This window comes from Lupinus angustifolius, unplaced genomic scaffold (assembly GCF_001865875.1).
Source record: "Lupinus angustifolius cultivar Tanjil unplaced genomic scaffold, LupAngTanjil_v1.0 Scaffold_75_79, whole genome shotgun sequence".
Classification (NCBI taxonomy): domain Eukaryota; kingdom Viridiplantae; phylum Streptophyta; class Magnoliopsida; order Fabales; family Fabaceae; genus Lupinus; species Lupinus angustifolius.
This window is the reverse complement of record NW_017723663.1, coordinates 320,220-335,873: the sequence shown is the minus strand read 5'-3', so window position 1 is coordinate 335,873 and position 15,654 is coordinate 320,220. Positions and strand designations below refer to the sequence as shown.

The window sequence follows — 15,654 nt, the reverse complement described above, 5'->3', positions numbered from 1 at the left end:
AACCGTTTCCATTTTCATTCTGGCGGGAACCAATGTTTTTTACTCCTTCGTTGATTACTCAATTTCTCGTTCTCCCTTTCGTTTCTCTCTCTCTCGTTATTGTTGTTTCGCTCCTTTATTCCTTTCGTTCGGTTTTATTTTTATGATAATCGGTGCTGCTTTCATGCTTCGGCGTTTGCGTAATTTGGTATTCAACTGTTTTTGTTTTGAGATATCGAAAATGACGATTTCTAGGGTTTCCTTTTGTTCTCTCGTGATAAACGGGTTTCTTTTCAGTGTTGTGTGACTTGAACTTTTTGATTTTCAATGTAGAGCATTACATTTAAAAAATGTTTTTTTTTTTGTTTTTGTTTATTGGGTGATGGAAATGAACATTTTGGGGGTTTCATGTGAACCTTTGTGATGCATTTTTAGTTGACTGCTCTGATTATAGATTGATGCTGTTTTTCAAGTGTGTACTGAAAATCTTCATTGGCTGGTTTGTCACTCAGTGACTAGTCATATTTTGTTCACGATAATGGGTCAGGGTTTCTACATCATGCACACGTTGCCTTTGTTGATTAATGAATTTAAATGCACGAGATTATGCTGCTGTTCAAAACATGTTTTAACTTCTGAAAGTGTGTCTACTTATGTTGGGTTAAACTGGACTATGAAAGCACAAACACTTCAAAATAGCCAGTCACCATACCTGTATTGGTCATGATCGTACTTATATAGTTATATTTACCTTTTTTATTACCATTTTAGATAGAAATGCCCCGGTAATTAGATAGATGTTAGCACTTTACTATGTTTACACTGTCTTATGCGAAATTTAAAACATTATTACTCCTTTCAATTTAAGACTTGTGCTGTTATATTGACCTTATTATAGTCATCATGTCCTGTCCTTTTTTAAATTTGTTGTATCCCCATTTTGAATTGTGTCAGATCTTTGTCCCATGGGATTTATCATATCCTTGCTTCCGGTAATTGATGAAGGACAGCAAATAGAAAGTGTGATTACATTTCTTTTTCCTTTTTTAAATGTAAAAAATCAGACTATGGTTTTCTAAAAGATAAAACTCATCCAACTATTAACTTTAGGACTAGTGGATTCTGATTCTCATTTGAGTGGCTTATGTGGTGTGCTTGCTTATAGCATGTTCAGAAATACATGATTATACTGCTGAGAGGTTTCTCTTCTGTCAAATTCTGAATGCAGGGTGCTTGTCCCTGTTTGACAGGAACTGAGGTTCTTTCTTAATGCCTCTTTTAAGGAGAAAGCCTTTTACTTTGGTTGAGTCACCTAAGGACTTGAAGCCAGACGAGCTTGTTTACCAAATTCGATTTACAAAAGAAATATTTCATGATTATCAGTATCCTTTTGTAGTAATCAACTTTTGTCGTTTTATTTATAATTATTTTTAACTTAGAGTGGCTGAAAGATTACATTAGTTTGTCTAATTTAGCATTTTGGACTAGCTGTTGGAAAGTTCATTGACAATGTATATTTTTGGCTTTCCATACCTGGTCCCAACAAGGAGAGGATATTGTTTGGTTTGCCTTGACATGAAGTAGTGAATACTTGAACCGTCTAAATCTATATCGCCAGAGGATTTGGATGTGTAAAGTTTCTGGAAAAACTAGCTTGACTTATGAAGAGGCTTTGGTGTCAGAACGACATGCCACTGAGAAAGTTCAACAGTTTCCTAAAGAATTAATGGCGCCTGCTCTAAAGACTATTCAGTATAGTAAGAGCTACTCTGTTCTAAGATGAATAAATATTTGTTAATGCAATTAGGCGTCTTTTTTTTTCTTTCTTTATGGCTTTTTATTGATAGGCGATTTCCTTTTGTTTTGCATGAGTAATGAATAATTATAATGTTGTGTGATTGTCTGCAGTGCAATTGTTGAATTTTATATTCATATAAGAATGCATGATTGCTTATATACAAGGTCAATGTTCAATATATAAATGCATGTTTTAGAATGTAAGGAGCTCGAGAAGTGCATTTTTATATGAATGGATAGTAATGTTAGTTTTAATCCCACAGGCGGACTAGTGACTTGAAGGTGTATCATGTATGCCACTTTCTTAGTTTCTTTTATCCTGCACTGAAATTTGGGGTTCCTTTGTTGTCTGGGTTTGTTACTGTCTTGTGTCTACAAAAGGATTGAAATTAAGTTTTCTGTTTTCGTTTAGCACAATATCATATCGTATATGTTTATTCATTATATTGTGTTAGAGTAATAATGCTGGCAGCACTTGCAGATAACAAAATGAAGCCGTCACATGATGCCATAACTTTTATGGAGTTAGACTTCTTAAATGTGTTTTGTATACAGTTGACCGAAAAATTAATTAAAAACCTGAGAATGTTTATGAGAAACATGAAACTACAAAAAATATGGCCGTTTAAGATTTGCTGTTATACATCATTAGAGTTAGGCTATAGAATTACTAAGCCTTTCATTAACAGGCCTATATTTAATTTTGTTTGGTAATGCTAAGTGATCTCTTTATTTTTTTAGGTATGCTTCCTTTGAAGGATCTTGCCGATTCTATTAATGAAAAATTGCTGGGATATTTTTTTGTTGGTGCTGAACTGTTTGTGAAAAAGGATGATGGAGTATATCCATGTAAAATATTGAAATTCATCACGGAGGGAGTTGACAAATGCCATTATGAGGTAGCTTGGCTCTACAAGGACACAAATATAACTGAAAAAGCAACACCTAAGGACTTGAAGCCAGACGAGCTTGTTTACCAAATTCGATTTACAAAAGAAATATTTCATGATTATCAGTATCCTTTTGTAGTAATCAACTTTTGTCGTTTTATTTATAATTATTTTTAACTTAGAGTGGCTGAAAGATTACATTAGTTTGTCTAATTTAGCATTTTGGACTAGCTGTTGGAAAGTTCATTGACAATGTATATTTTTGGCTTTCCATACCTGGTCCCAACAAGGAGAGGATATTGTTTGGTTTGCCTTGACATGAAGTAGTGAATACTTGAACCGTCTAAATCTATATCGCCAGAGGATTTGGATGTGTAAAGTTTCTGGAAAAACTAGCTTGACTTATGAAGAGGCTTTGGTGTCAGAACGACATGCCACTGAGAAAGTTCAACAGTTTCCTAAAGAATTAATGGCGCCTGCTCTAAAGACTATTCAGTATAGTAAGAGCTACTCTGTTCTAAGATGAATAAATATTTGTTAATGCAATTAGGCGTCTTTTTTTTTCTTTCTTTATGGCTTTTTATTGATAGGCGATTTCCTTTTGTTTTGCATGAGTAATGAATAATTATAATGTTGTGTGATTGTCTGCAGTGCAATTGTTGAATTTTATATTCATATAAGAATGCATGATTGCTTATATACAAGGTCAATGTTCAATATATAAATGCATGTTTTAGAATGTAAGGAGCTCGAGAAGTGCATTTTTATATGAATGGATAGTAATGTTAGTTTTAATCCCACAGGCGGACTAGTGACTTGAAGGTGTATCATGTATGCCACTTTCTTAGTTTCTTTTATCCTGCACTGAAATTTGGGGTTCCTTTGTTGTCTGGGTTTGTTACTGTCTTGTGTCTACAAAAGGATTGAAATTAAGTTTTCTGTTTTCGTTTAGCACAATATCATATCGTATATGTTTATTCATTATATTGTGTTAGAGTAATAATGCTGGCAGCACTTGCAGATAACAAAATGAAGCCGTCACATGATGCCATAACTTTTATGGAGTTAGACTTCTTAAATGTGTTTTGTATACAGTTGACCGAAAAATTAATTAAAAACCTGAGAATGTTTATGAGAAACATGAAACTACAAAAAATATGGCCGTTTAAGATTTGCTGTTATACATCATTAGAGTTAGGCTATAGAATTACTAAGCCTTTCATTAACAGGCCTATATTTAATTTTGTTTGGTAATGCTAAGTGATCTCTTTATTTTTTTAGGTATGCTTCCTTTGAAGGATCTTGCCGATTCTATTAATGAAAAATTGCTGGGATATTTTTTTGTTGGTGCTGAACTGTTTGTGAAAAAGGATGATGGAGTATATCCATGTAAAATATTGAAATTCATCACGGAGGGAGTTGACAAATGCCATTATGAGGTAGCTTGGCTCTACAAGGACACAAATATAACTGAAAAAGCAAATGTCTGTGCGGAAGATTTGGTGCAAAAGAAGCCTCTTTTTAGTAGAAATATTTTGAAGTCTTTTATCCGGGAATCCACATATCGGAATGCCCCTTGGGTTTTACATGAAGAATTGGCACAAAAACATGGAATCTCAACTGACATTCCTGAGGAGTTACGAGGAAGGATTTTCTTCAAAAATGGAATTTTAGCTTGTTCCAAGAAAAGAAAAAATGAGGTACATATAGGATGGGAGATATGGTAGTTTCAGTTTCTTTACTTTGCCTGCTATAAATGAAAATTAAAATGTTATTGATAAATAAAGTAGTAACAGTCATAGTAACAATCGTGTGTTATCATGCCGCTTTTTTGTGGAGTGGTTCATTGTGACCTTTATCGCGTTCAATCATAACCACTATGTGATGTGGTTGTTGTTTGCGTGGCTTCTCCCTTTTCCAGTCGTTTTTTTCACATAGCTCACTGACAAAGTGACCACAGTCCCACACCAAATTGCCACCAACTATGTTCAACTCCTCATAAAGCTGTTTGGTTTTATAGTCTGTACCAAGTTTTTTTGTTTTCTTTGCATCCCATGATTTACACAAATTTGTTTTTAGCCCCTACCGTCACACCGACACTACTAAGGATGATGTGGCAAACGTAGTGCCACACCGGCACTACTAAGGATGATGTGGCAAACGTAGTGCCACACCATTCATGTCACTTAGTTGGCTAGCAAACATTGGTCTCATAATGGTGACCTGGGTTAAAATGACGTGACAATCACTTTTGCAGAAATCCCAAATTCTATGGTTTGTGCCCCCTCCCTATAAAACCAGAAGCCGGACCCTCAGTGTAGCAGCTTCTTGCTAGAGGGTTGAGGTTTTTGAGGTGGGCCGCTATATGCTGTGATCAGCTATTGATAACTATGGTAACATGACATGAACACAACAACACATATGGTATCATTTAAAGCTTTTATGATTGGTTTACTAATGATTTTTATGATGCTATTTTTTCTGTCTCAATTTTATCATGTTCAGGAATCAATGAAGGAAACCGAAACCTGCAACAAAAGGAAGAAGTGGGATGGTTCTACCCAACAGAAAGGTAGAGTTCAGGATTGAAACGATTTGTGGCCACATGTTTATTTGTTATGCAGTTGTATGAATACCTTTTTTTCTTGGTAGAATATATTTTGATTTGCCATCAGTTCTAAACTTCATTTTTCTCCTATCTGTCTCTTTTTCTCTATCTATTTTGTTGGAATGGGGTGGCCTGTTGCGCAGAGGACTGGAGGTGCATCTCATGTTGTGTATCTAACTAGAAAACATTTTCTCTCATGATTTAGAAATTAAATATGTTTAATAAATTTGTATTACATCATACAACTTGCGTGTAGATTAAAACACCTAATGATTATATTTTATTTAAATTGTTGTTGACATCTCAATTTTTGCAGATAATGGCCAACACATAGAAGGGCCAATCAGATATCCAATTGATGATCTATTGGTGAAGCCTGGCCTGGATGATCCTGTTTTCACTGCTCGTCCTTCTCCTTCGAGAGATTTTAATGTTTCAATGGATTGTGTAGGAGATCTTTTAATGATTTGGGATTTTTGTAGTTCTTTTGCCAAACTGTTGAACTTGTGGGCATACTCTCTAGAAGATTTTGAAAATGCAATTAACCATAGGGGTAGCAATGTGGTTCTCCTTGTTGAATCTCATGCAGCACTCATCCGGGTTCTCATCAATGATGATGGAGAATACTCTACAACCATAGAGAAACGAAGATTGAAGCATAAGGTTACCATCACAAATATATGATTTTTCTTAATTTGATTCATGGATTATTGTTCATATTTTGTGAGATGAGATGGTGGGTCCAATTAAATCTTTCTCTTTATTTGGCGATCTATCCTAACTTTTTGTCCCTATATTGTTTTTGATATATTAAACATCTCATTCATTTTTATTTTCAGATTACAATGATTAATTGGTCAGATTATTTATCCGACTTTCTAGAAATGATCAATATTCCTGGACTCTGCCAATATGAAGCAACCATTAAACGGGGACATTATGGCCTTGTAGATGTCAATGCTAAATTAGAAATCTTACGGGAATTGGTTCATCGAGTCCTTGAATCAGGAATTTTCAGGAAAAAGATGGATAAGCTTATTGAACAGCGACAGGCACTTGGGGCCTCTAGAAGGGAAGAAGCACTGGAAGATGGTAAGAAGAGAAGAAAAGAAAAGGAGCAGTTGAAAGCTGAGCCTGAAAGCAATGGAGTTGTGCATGGGCATCATCTGGACAGTGCAAGTGTCTCAACAAACAATAATCACAGCATGCAGAATGGAGACGTGGGAGAGAAAAGAAATGCAGAGATCAAACCATCTAGGAATGATATGCCTGGTAGAAGGTTAGATTTTGGGTGCTGTTTCTGCTTAACCGTAGTCCGTATGTATACCTGCAAATAATTCTGTTTGTTGGTTATTGAATTTCACTTTTTTTTCTTTTATGAAATAAATCTGCAGTGGGATCAAACATTCAAATCCTGCTTCAAAAAAGACACAGAAGAAGCTGGCTTCAGAGCTGGAAGAACAGCCAGAAAATGGAAAAGAAGTATCCAGTAAGAAATTACAGAAACATTTCATGGGAGATAAGGACCTATCAGAGAAGAATAGTATAGTACAGAGGGTGCTGCTAATCTCCCTGCTTAGACTATTATCTGTTCTTTAGATTGACTATTATTGAAATAGGTTATTGTTTATTATACAGAGAGATTTTTTATTCACGGTCTTTAGATTGATTTTTATTGATACAGAAGAAGCTGCATTCAGAGCTGAAGGAACCAGCAGAAAATGGAAAAGAATTATCAGGAAAGAAATTACAGAAACAATTGAAGAGTGATAAGGATCCATCAGAGAAAAATAGTGTAGAACAGAGGGTGCTGCTTATCTCCCTGCTTAGATTACTGCTTGTTCTTTTTATTGATTGTTATTGACATTGTTTATTATTACAGAGAGAATATTATGAAAGGGAGATAGAGAAACGATTAATTAGTAGAAGCCCATTAGGCAAGGACAGAGATTATAATAGGTATTGGTGGTTTCCTCGTGATGGAAGGATATTTGTTGAAAGTTCTAATTCCAGGGAGTGGGGGTATTACAGCAGCAAGGAAGAGGTACTAGTATGAAGTTACACTGCTATATTTGCATTTTCTGCATATACTTTTTTTGGTAATTTTCTGTTTGGTATGCTTGAATAGGTTGATGCGTTGATGGGTTCACTGAATTGCAAGGGTGAGCGGGAAAGGGCACTACAAGAACAATTGGGAAAATATTATGATAGTATATGGTGAGTTAGAATTGCTCTTCAATGTATGACATGTGTAACAATCTTGTGCAAAAGGAGGATCTTTAAGTTGGTCTAATCAGTATTCTGGAGTTGTTAGCTATGGCTGAAGTAAAATAAGATGTGCTATAATTTAATGTCTGCAGATATATTAATTACCATCGTAGTATAATTATCTCATTGCATTCTTCCCATTCAGGTGCTGTTCTTATAGAATGAGCACACACTTAGTATCCTTAAATAAGTACCACTCTGTAAAACACACCTATGTATGTGCAATTCAGAGAAAAACGGTTCAGAGGGAAGAGTTAACAAAAGTATGGAAAATGCAGAGAACTACAGAAGATACTATTATTTATATTTTTTATGTGTAAATTTACTTTTACTTTAGTAGCAATAGTTGGTAGTAGTTTATTAAACAGACATTACTCTTGAAACACTTGGAATAGTGAAATTCTAAAGCTGCTTGAAGGTTCACTTTAGTAATTCTGTTTTTCTTTTCCATTGTCTGTTTACAGCTCGGAACTCCAGAAAAGATTGAAGGATTTGATGCACAAGGTTGAAGTGGATGAGTCTGTGGTTCGAAGGTCTACTCGTGTTCGGGCTCCACCTCGGCAAAACCCTGCCAATGCTTTCCTCAGATATGTTAACAAGTTGAAGGAAGAGTAGCTGGTCTCGAATCCACCTTCAAACAGATAAAACCTGGAACTTTTCAAGGGAGCTAGTTGGGTTCACAGCCTGGAGTAGAAATAGGGATCAAGTAGTTTTTATATCCATTTTTAATGATGGACAAGCATGTATGTTGCTTGTTTCTGAAATTTTGTATATGACAGATACCATTCTTTAATAACAGCAAGCAGAAACTAGTAACAATTGTCATTTACTCCTTTTTATGAATGACAAAGATGGTAGTAAAAATAATTTTGTTGTTATTATTATCAAGGTGTTATGGAGTGGGGATCATGATGCATCTTTTTTTAGGCTTTTATTTGCAAATTGTAGGTCCCTGTTTGCCAAATTTCAAAACTCACCCTCTTCTTTGGACCATCACCTCACTGACCGCATCTCAAACACCTCTTCAACATTCCCAAACTAACTTGCAAGAGAAGCCAACTTAATTTTGCCCATTTCCTGTCTACTCACTTTCTTCTTGTTCCAAATTGTTTTTAGCATTTCACAATCCAAATCAAAAAGAGAAGTCATTGTTTTTAGCATTAGTCACCCTTTCTTTCTTTTAGTTGTTCCTTTATTTTCATAGGCTTAAATTTTCCTTTAAATCTGCTTAGAGTTTTGGATAAGTAAAACTATCAAAACGCCACCAACAAGGACCATCAATAAATTATCATGGTGTGTGCATGGAAAAACAAATATTGATACCACTTTAGCTTATTAGTCAATTAATTTATATATCTACTAATTAATGATAACAAATGTTATTTCTTTACCAATTATAATTCATAACTTATAGGATAGCAGCAGCTATCTCCTCCATGTGACAATGGTTAACAAGGAGCTAAAACGAATATAATTGACATACTCATGTTTGTTCCATGGAAAAAATATTACATAAACTTAACAAATTATTAATTTGAACAATTTGTGTTTACTGATCAATATTCTTTTAAAGAACTAAAATCTGAAAGTCTAACAATATCTAAGGTACCATTAAAACTTCCTTTACCAAAAGCCACAGAGCAACAACACTTTTCACATTCTTACTCATCTAAAGTGAATTCTGTGACATTAACTTATCATGGATGCTACCTTTATATTTTGTCTTTTTCATCTGTTCTATGATATGTCCATGATGAGACAAAGGAGAAGTGATACAAAAAAAACAATTTTTATTTGAACAAGTAGCTGAAACTAGTTCTTATTGTTAAGACAGCATAACAAAGGCAGAAGGTATATCTGTGTTCTTAGGGAACCAACACTTGCAAATCCAAAGCAAACACAGTAGACCATACCAGAAGCAGAACTGTGGAAGCAGAAAAGCATCAGATGGAATAAAGACCTACATTATTTCGATCACAGCTCGACCAACAATTTTTCCTTCGTTGAGATCTTGGAATGCTTTGTCTGCCTCATCAAAGGTGTATGTTCTAGAAACAGCATCACTAAGATTGAAGATACCTGATTCTGCCAATCTAGTTAACTTTGGAAGATCCTGTCTTGCCCGGCCTCCATATGAACCAATAATTTGTATCTGTTCGAATAAAGTTCAAGTATATGACAGAAAAACATGCCTTAATATGCAATATAATCATTGTGAACATTTCAAATTAAACCTGAATGGAGCCAGTGGATATATCTGAGAGTGCAGGGATAGGTTAATAATAAGAAGAATCCAATACATATACAGAGAAATAGACATTCACCTTTCTACGAACTAGCCGATTTATATCTATCTCTCCCATTGAACCAGCTTGTGCCAGTCCAATCATCACGGCCTTTCCTCCATCCTTTACACTATGTGTGCACTGGGAAAATGTCTGTGGTTTCCCCAGCGCTTCCACAGCAACATCAACACCCTTTCCACCAGTAATTTCCTGTATGAATTGGTGCAGACTATTAATAAATTGCACTAATTAATTGAAAATGCAGCTAGCAATAGTCCTTGGTCTTGCACAAACTATATATTAAACAATGAGGCAAAAGGACAATGCACATACCAATATCTTTGCAATGGGATCTTCCTTTGCTGCATTGATAGTGTGAGTAGCACCAAATATCTTTGCTTTCTGTAGCTTTTCATCCTGAACATCCACAGCAATTATATCCGAGGCGCCAAATGCTCTAGCTATCTGCAAACAACTGGAATGGGAGATAAAGTTAAAAAGGAAAACAATTTATACAGATCTTCCAAAATTCTCAATTACATAGTATATAAGAAGATTTGCATAAATATTAGACAGTTAAATGTCTAGTTCCCCACAAAAATTCAACAGACTGTATAAAAAGCATTAAATGTAACAAACGCAATCAATTGTGATCATATAGTAATTAGCATATGTAATGAAATGGTTGCTGTCAACCACCAACTATTCCAAAAGCTTAATCTGTTTAGACGAAAGCTCACCAAAGGTTTTATAGCTAACATGTCCCTTCACGAAATAGCCTATTGAGCTTGAATCATGGACAATGCATAACCCACCCTATCTTGTGCTAAACTCAACTTTTTATTTAGAAGAATAGGAGTGGCGAAGAATGAACTCTAGACTACTCAGTAAGGATTTAATACCATGTCAAACCACTACCTCTCCCAAAAGCTTAATCCCTTAAGGCAAAGGCTCATGAATGGTTTTATCACGTTTACCAAAATTGCAAACACTTGGGCATTGCAATATAACCAAGGTTCAATGTACTACATGAAAAAGCTATTAGTTTGTCTTTATTGTCTCCTTAATCTTAAGAGTTTTTAAGACAGTAATAAACTAGAAGATTTTAACCTAATGTGTCTTAATTAAATATTCTGAAGACTACATAATAGCAAAAGGCTAAGCTAAGTGCGGATTTAACAGTGTAACACGCATTTGAAAGTTGGTTTGCTTACCTGGAGCCAACACCACCGGTTCCAATAACAGCAACAGAATCACCAGGACGTACCTGGGCCGCATGAGCCATAGCACCATAAGCAGTAAAAACAGCACATCCAAGAATTGCAGACTCATTATATGGCAATGATTTTGGTAATACTGACACTCCATTTGCTGGCACAACACAGTACTCGGCAAGCCCTCCCATACTATACATAAACACTGGTTTTCCTATAAATTGCCGAGAATTTTCAGTCTTCCAATAATGAAGGATTCTAATATTAGAGATAAATACCCTTGAAGAACAATGAAATATGTATCAGCTGAAAATTAAAACATCAATAAAGGAGAAAACGGGTAATGATAGATGTGTGCCTTTAGTATGAAGTATGAACTTTGGAGTTATAAAGCATTAGAAGTTTAGAACAATCTTGTGCAGATGGATATATTGAGAACATTTATTTATTTCAGCAAAAGGAGAGTAATACATTGTGCTGCGTGCTTCGTAAGATCAGTAATATTTGCATCATGTAAAAAGTAATGCAGGTGTTAGTGGTCGTTTGCTGATTAAAAAATAGATAAAGAAACAAAGACAAGAACAATAGCAACCAAGTCTTTTCCCACTAAGTGGATCTGCTATATCAATTAAAAGAAGTTCATTATCATAAATCATGTCTATAAACAAACCATTTACATCTAAATCTTTCTTAATGGTTTGGTCTACAAAAATAAAGAAATAAATTTAATTATAAGCCTACAGAATAATGTTTAACTCATACCACAGCTTCTGCAGCTGGTAGCAGTATTAGCAAATTAGCAAAAATCATGGATGGTTAGGCTTGAGAACAATATGTAAATGATACTAACCATTGCTTCGAAGAAATAGTCTAGTTTCACCATCATAGAGGGTTCCTTTTGCCCTGTTATAAGCAAAGAAAGGTTCACATAGATCATCGTGCCCCTGTATAGATAACATCATGTGTGAACAAGAATTCAGTTAACATATAGAGTGGAGTGTCTAATACAACAATACCTTTGAACAATAAGAGCAGTTGCCACAAGGCATGATAAAGGCCCCAACAACCCGAGACCCGAGTGGAAGCCTGTTACATTGAGAAGAAAAGCATAATTGTCATTCTTGTTGGTTCTCATAAAAAATAATTATACTCATACAGAATGAAAAGGACTACAACATTATCACACAAAAGTGTAACTGATATTCACCTTTCTATAGTTTTGGGGTCTGAGAGGGGTCCATGTTCAACAATTTCACCAGTTATCTCATGCCCCACAACACAAGGACTGGAAAAGGGAATTTCACCTTTCATAACATGCAGATCAGAGTGGCAAACTCCACAGGCTGCATTCATAATTACAATGTTAGAGTCCCGTTTGTTTAAGTTTTTTTCATTACAAATGTGGTTATTTTGATTTTATAAAAATCACATTTGACATTTGAACGTTTGTTTGGGTTGAGATTTTACCAAAAAACTGAAGTTCAGCTTTTTTTAAGAAGCTGTATTTTTTGGCATTTCAATAAATAAATTATAACAGAATCACTTTTGTATTTTAAAAAGTGGGCGATCCAGCACAAGACTCCCACCTAGTGGGATCCGGGGAGGGTATATGAAGTCGGTGATTTAAAATCGTGATCTCATGAGATCACAAGGACAACCTTACATTTGCACTGAGACTCGCCCTTACAAATCACTTTTGAATAATCGATTTTTAAGGCTAAACAAACTGGCCTGGATCCTAAAATAATGATAATAAGTCAACAATTATGTGTAAGCTACATCAGTATATCTCATTTCCTTTGTATTTAGATGATGAAAATAAATATAAAAGAGTGATTACCTTTGGTTTTGATGAGGACTTCACCAGCTTTGGGGCGAGGCATGCGAAATTCTTCGATGGTGAGAGGCTTATTGGGTTCCCAAAACACAGCTCCACGCATATAAGATGGTAATCCATCACCACCAGAACCAACAGATTCGGTGTGAAAGGAAAAAAGTTGTTGTTGGGTTTGAGAATTGAGAGAGAATAATTGATTAGTGAAACATAAAGATGGAAGCTTGAAATGTGTTGTGAATTTCCTACGAACTATAGCAGCAAAAGCCATCTCTGAATGAAGAAATGTGAAGTGATGATGGAAATGAAAACAAAACAAAACAAAATTGTTAGACAAACAACCTAGGATTATGAGTATATCATTAATCACCACTAACTATATATATAATCAAAATAACATGACAAAACAAATCATGTATTTCCAATCCTACTCATCATCCCTTATCCGATCACTTATATATTAGTATATTTATTGATAGCTCAACCATTTCCGCTACTATCAAATAATTATACCATATGTCACTACATCTAATTATAAATCAGAATAAGCTTAAAACATTTAGCGAAATGAGTTTTATATATATATTTTTTATTTAATATTTATATTTATAGTTGAATTATATGTAATTTTTATTAAATCTTTAAGTAATACAAATGAATACGATGTATTGAGTGTACAGCCTAATTTGAATTATTTACGATGTAAAACGTTCACTGGTTATTTGGTTACATTACAATCACAGATGTGGTTGATGCTCGATTCCATTTTTAAATTATTTGTTCTTTTCTATTTAAAAATAATTTCAATGATTGATTGGATGTGTTCAATTTATATTTTAAATAGCAATAAAAAAGAATAGGGTGAACTGTTTAATTATAGAGATAATTTATCCAAATAAAATGAATAAAAAATTCATTAAAAATATCCAACAAAACTGTAACTTATTTAGAATGTAATTATAGAGAATAATAAATACATTAAACGCAACATATGTGATTGGATTTAACTTTATGAGCTTGAAATTCCATCTTTTTTTTTTCACTATGGAATTTTGAAATTCCATCTAAATCAATTATTCTTTACCAGAGAAAACTTAATTTTCTTTTATTTGTAATTTTATTTTGAATGATTTTGAAATTGTTCATAAATCTCATGGTTTACTTAAGTATAACATATCTAAGAAATATGATAACTGATTATATGGCTACACAAAACCTGCTAGAGGAGGTGAAAATCTAGGATTCCCCATCATTTGAAGCAATGCATATAATGCAAATAAATCTTTCCCATATATTTTAGTCTTTCCTTTTTGTTCCAATTTATCAACAAAAAATTGAATATGAATATCTTACTAAGAACATTCACAACATAAAAAACATATTGATGACATTTTCATCAATAGCTACTAGTATGAATCCTTTTTCATAACAATATAATGTAATAATTATGTCGAATATGTAATTAAATAAGTTAAAATTGACTTATGTATGAAAATTCATATTTTAAACAACAAAAGTACACCAAGGATTCATACATTATTCTTGTTTGTAACATAGTATATATCATTGTAATAATTAAGTTATATATTAAAGATAGTAATATTTATTTTATAAATTTATTATGTTTATTATTATATATAATTATGTATCAAGAATTTTATTATATATAATTTAACTAGTATGCACTCTAATCAGTGAATTATAGGTTAAACCAATGTTTCCTTATACTAATCAATTTGATATAATGATAATAACTTGTTTTTATTGGTGCGAATAATTTTCATTAAAATATAACAATGTTTTGATATATCATTTTTATTTTATTTTATTTCTCTTATTATACAAAATAAAAATGCAATTATCAAAATATAAATGGATATTGGGATAAATCCTAAAAATCTTGAATTTTGTTTCACATATAAAATAATTTTCCCAATTCAAAAATACACTGAGAATTTCTCTCCTTCCTCTACCAAAAGAGAAGGCTAATTTTTTTGTTTCAGGTCTTTAAAATTAGAATAAATTGCATTAACACCCCCTGAGTTTTAGTGAAATTACACAAACCACCCCTCAATTTTCTAAACTTACACAAACCACCCCTGTATAAGAAATAAGTGTAATCTTTTAAACAAAAAATGTGATAAATGTAATTAAGTTAAACAAAATATGATATATTGTGTAGACAAGTCTAAATAATATACAAATTAATGTATCTTTATTATTTTTTTGTTACAAAATGCATCAACAGTTATAAAGAAATATTGTTTAAATCACTCTTATAATGTAGCGTAACGAACCAAAAATAATAAAGATTATTGATTTGTATATTATTTAGAATTGTGTACACAATATATCACTAAAACTCAGGGGATGTCAGTCTAATTTACTCTTAAAATTATTGTTAATTGCTAATACTCTTTACTGAATAATTCTCATCCTTATTATTTGAGAATCCATGAATTGCCTCATCATATTATTTTATTCTTCCCCGCTAAATGGGTGAACTATTAAAATTGTTTACTGTGATTAATTTAAAAATGTCTAATCTTAAAATTTGTTTTATGCATAAATTAACATCGGAGTTACAAACAATGATCATTTCCATTAATGGAAAGATAAATATATGATTTTATATACATTTTTAATGACAAAAATGTTATTTCATTACATATAAAAGGATAAAAATGTCTTCATATGATTATTTTCTTTATTATCGTAGATCTTACTCTCTCCTAACCTACTTTGTCCATGATTTAATATGTTCCATATTATATAATGT

At 33.2% G+C, this 15,654-nt stretch overlaps 2 protein-coding genes across 2 annotated transcripts; one reads left to right on the top strand and one right to left on the bottom strand.

Annotated features, from left to right (window-relative positions):
• Positions 1-805: 805 nt before the first annotated feature.
• On the top strand, positions 806-8,421 carry LOC109339431 (DDT domain-containing protein DDB_G0282237-like). The gene is made up of 12 exons (XM_019576869.1): positions 806-1,361; positions 1,564-1,736; positions 2,518-2,675; positions 4,106-4,366; positions 5,172-5,238; positions 5,591-5,937; positions 6,114-6,553; positions 6,669-6,831; positions 6,959-7,081; positions 7,157-7,318; positions 7,403-7,491; positions 8,007-8,421. Exons 1-12 carry the CDS (start codon positions 1,249-1,251, stop codon positions 8,155-8,157), a joined length of 2,247 nt encoding a protein of 748 aa, XP_019432414.1. The 5' UTR covers positions 806-1,248; the 3' UTR covers positions 8,158-8,421.
• An 891-nt stretch (positions 8,422-9,312) lies between these two features.
• Positions 9,313-13,222, bottom strand: LOC109339432 (alcohol dehydrogenase). Its single transcript, XM_019576870.1, has 8 exons — positions 12,882-13,222; positions 12,249-12,384; positions 12,058-12,127; positions 11,892-11,985; positions 11,042-11,255; positions 10,161-10,302; positions 9,867-10,037; positions 9,313-9,694 (listed from the first exon to the last, which is right to left on the bottom strand). Exons 1-8 carry the CDS (start codon positions 13,144-13,146, stop codon positions 9,503-9,505), a joined length of 1,284 nt encoding a protein of 427 aa, XP_019432415.1. The 5' UTR covers positions 13,147-13,222; the 3' UTR covers positions 9,313-9,502.
• Positions 13,223-15,654: the final 2,432 nt, after the last annotated feature.

Coding starts and splice junctions, on each gene's coding strand:
- LOC109339431 (XM_019576869.1), top strand. CDS start 1,249: ATGCCTCTTTTAAGGAGAAAGCCTTTTACTTTGGTTGAGTCACCTAAG. Junction 6,554..6,668: donor AATGATATGCCTGGTAGAAG/GTTAGATTTTGG, acceptor ATAAATCTGCAG/TGGGATCAAACATTCAAATC. Junction 7,319..7,402: donor ATTACAGCAGCAAGGAAGAG/GTACTAGTATGA, acceptor ATGCTTGAATAG/GTTGATGCGTTGATGGGTTC.
- LOC109339432 (XM_019576870.1), bottom strand. CDS start 13,146: ATGGCTTTTGCTGCTATAGTTCGTAGGAAATTCACAACACATTTCAAG. Junction 12,385..12,881: donor AGTCCTCATCAAAACCAAAG/GTAATCACTCTT, acceptor TTATGAATGCAG/CCTGTGGAGTTTGCCACTCT. Junction 9,695..9,866: donor ATCGGCTAGTTCGTAGAAAG/GTGAATGTCTAT, acceptor TTATTCGAACAG/ATACAAATTATTGGTTCATA.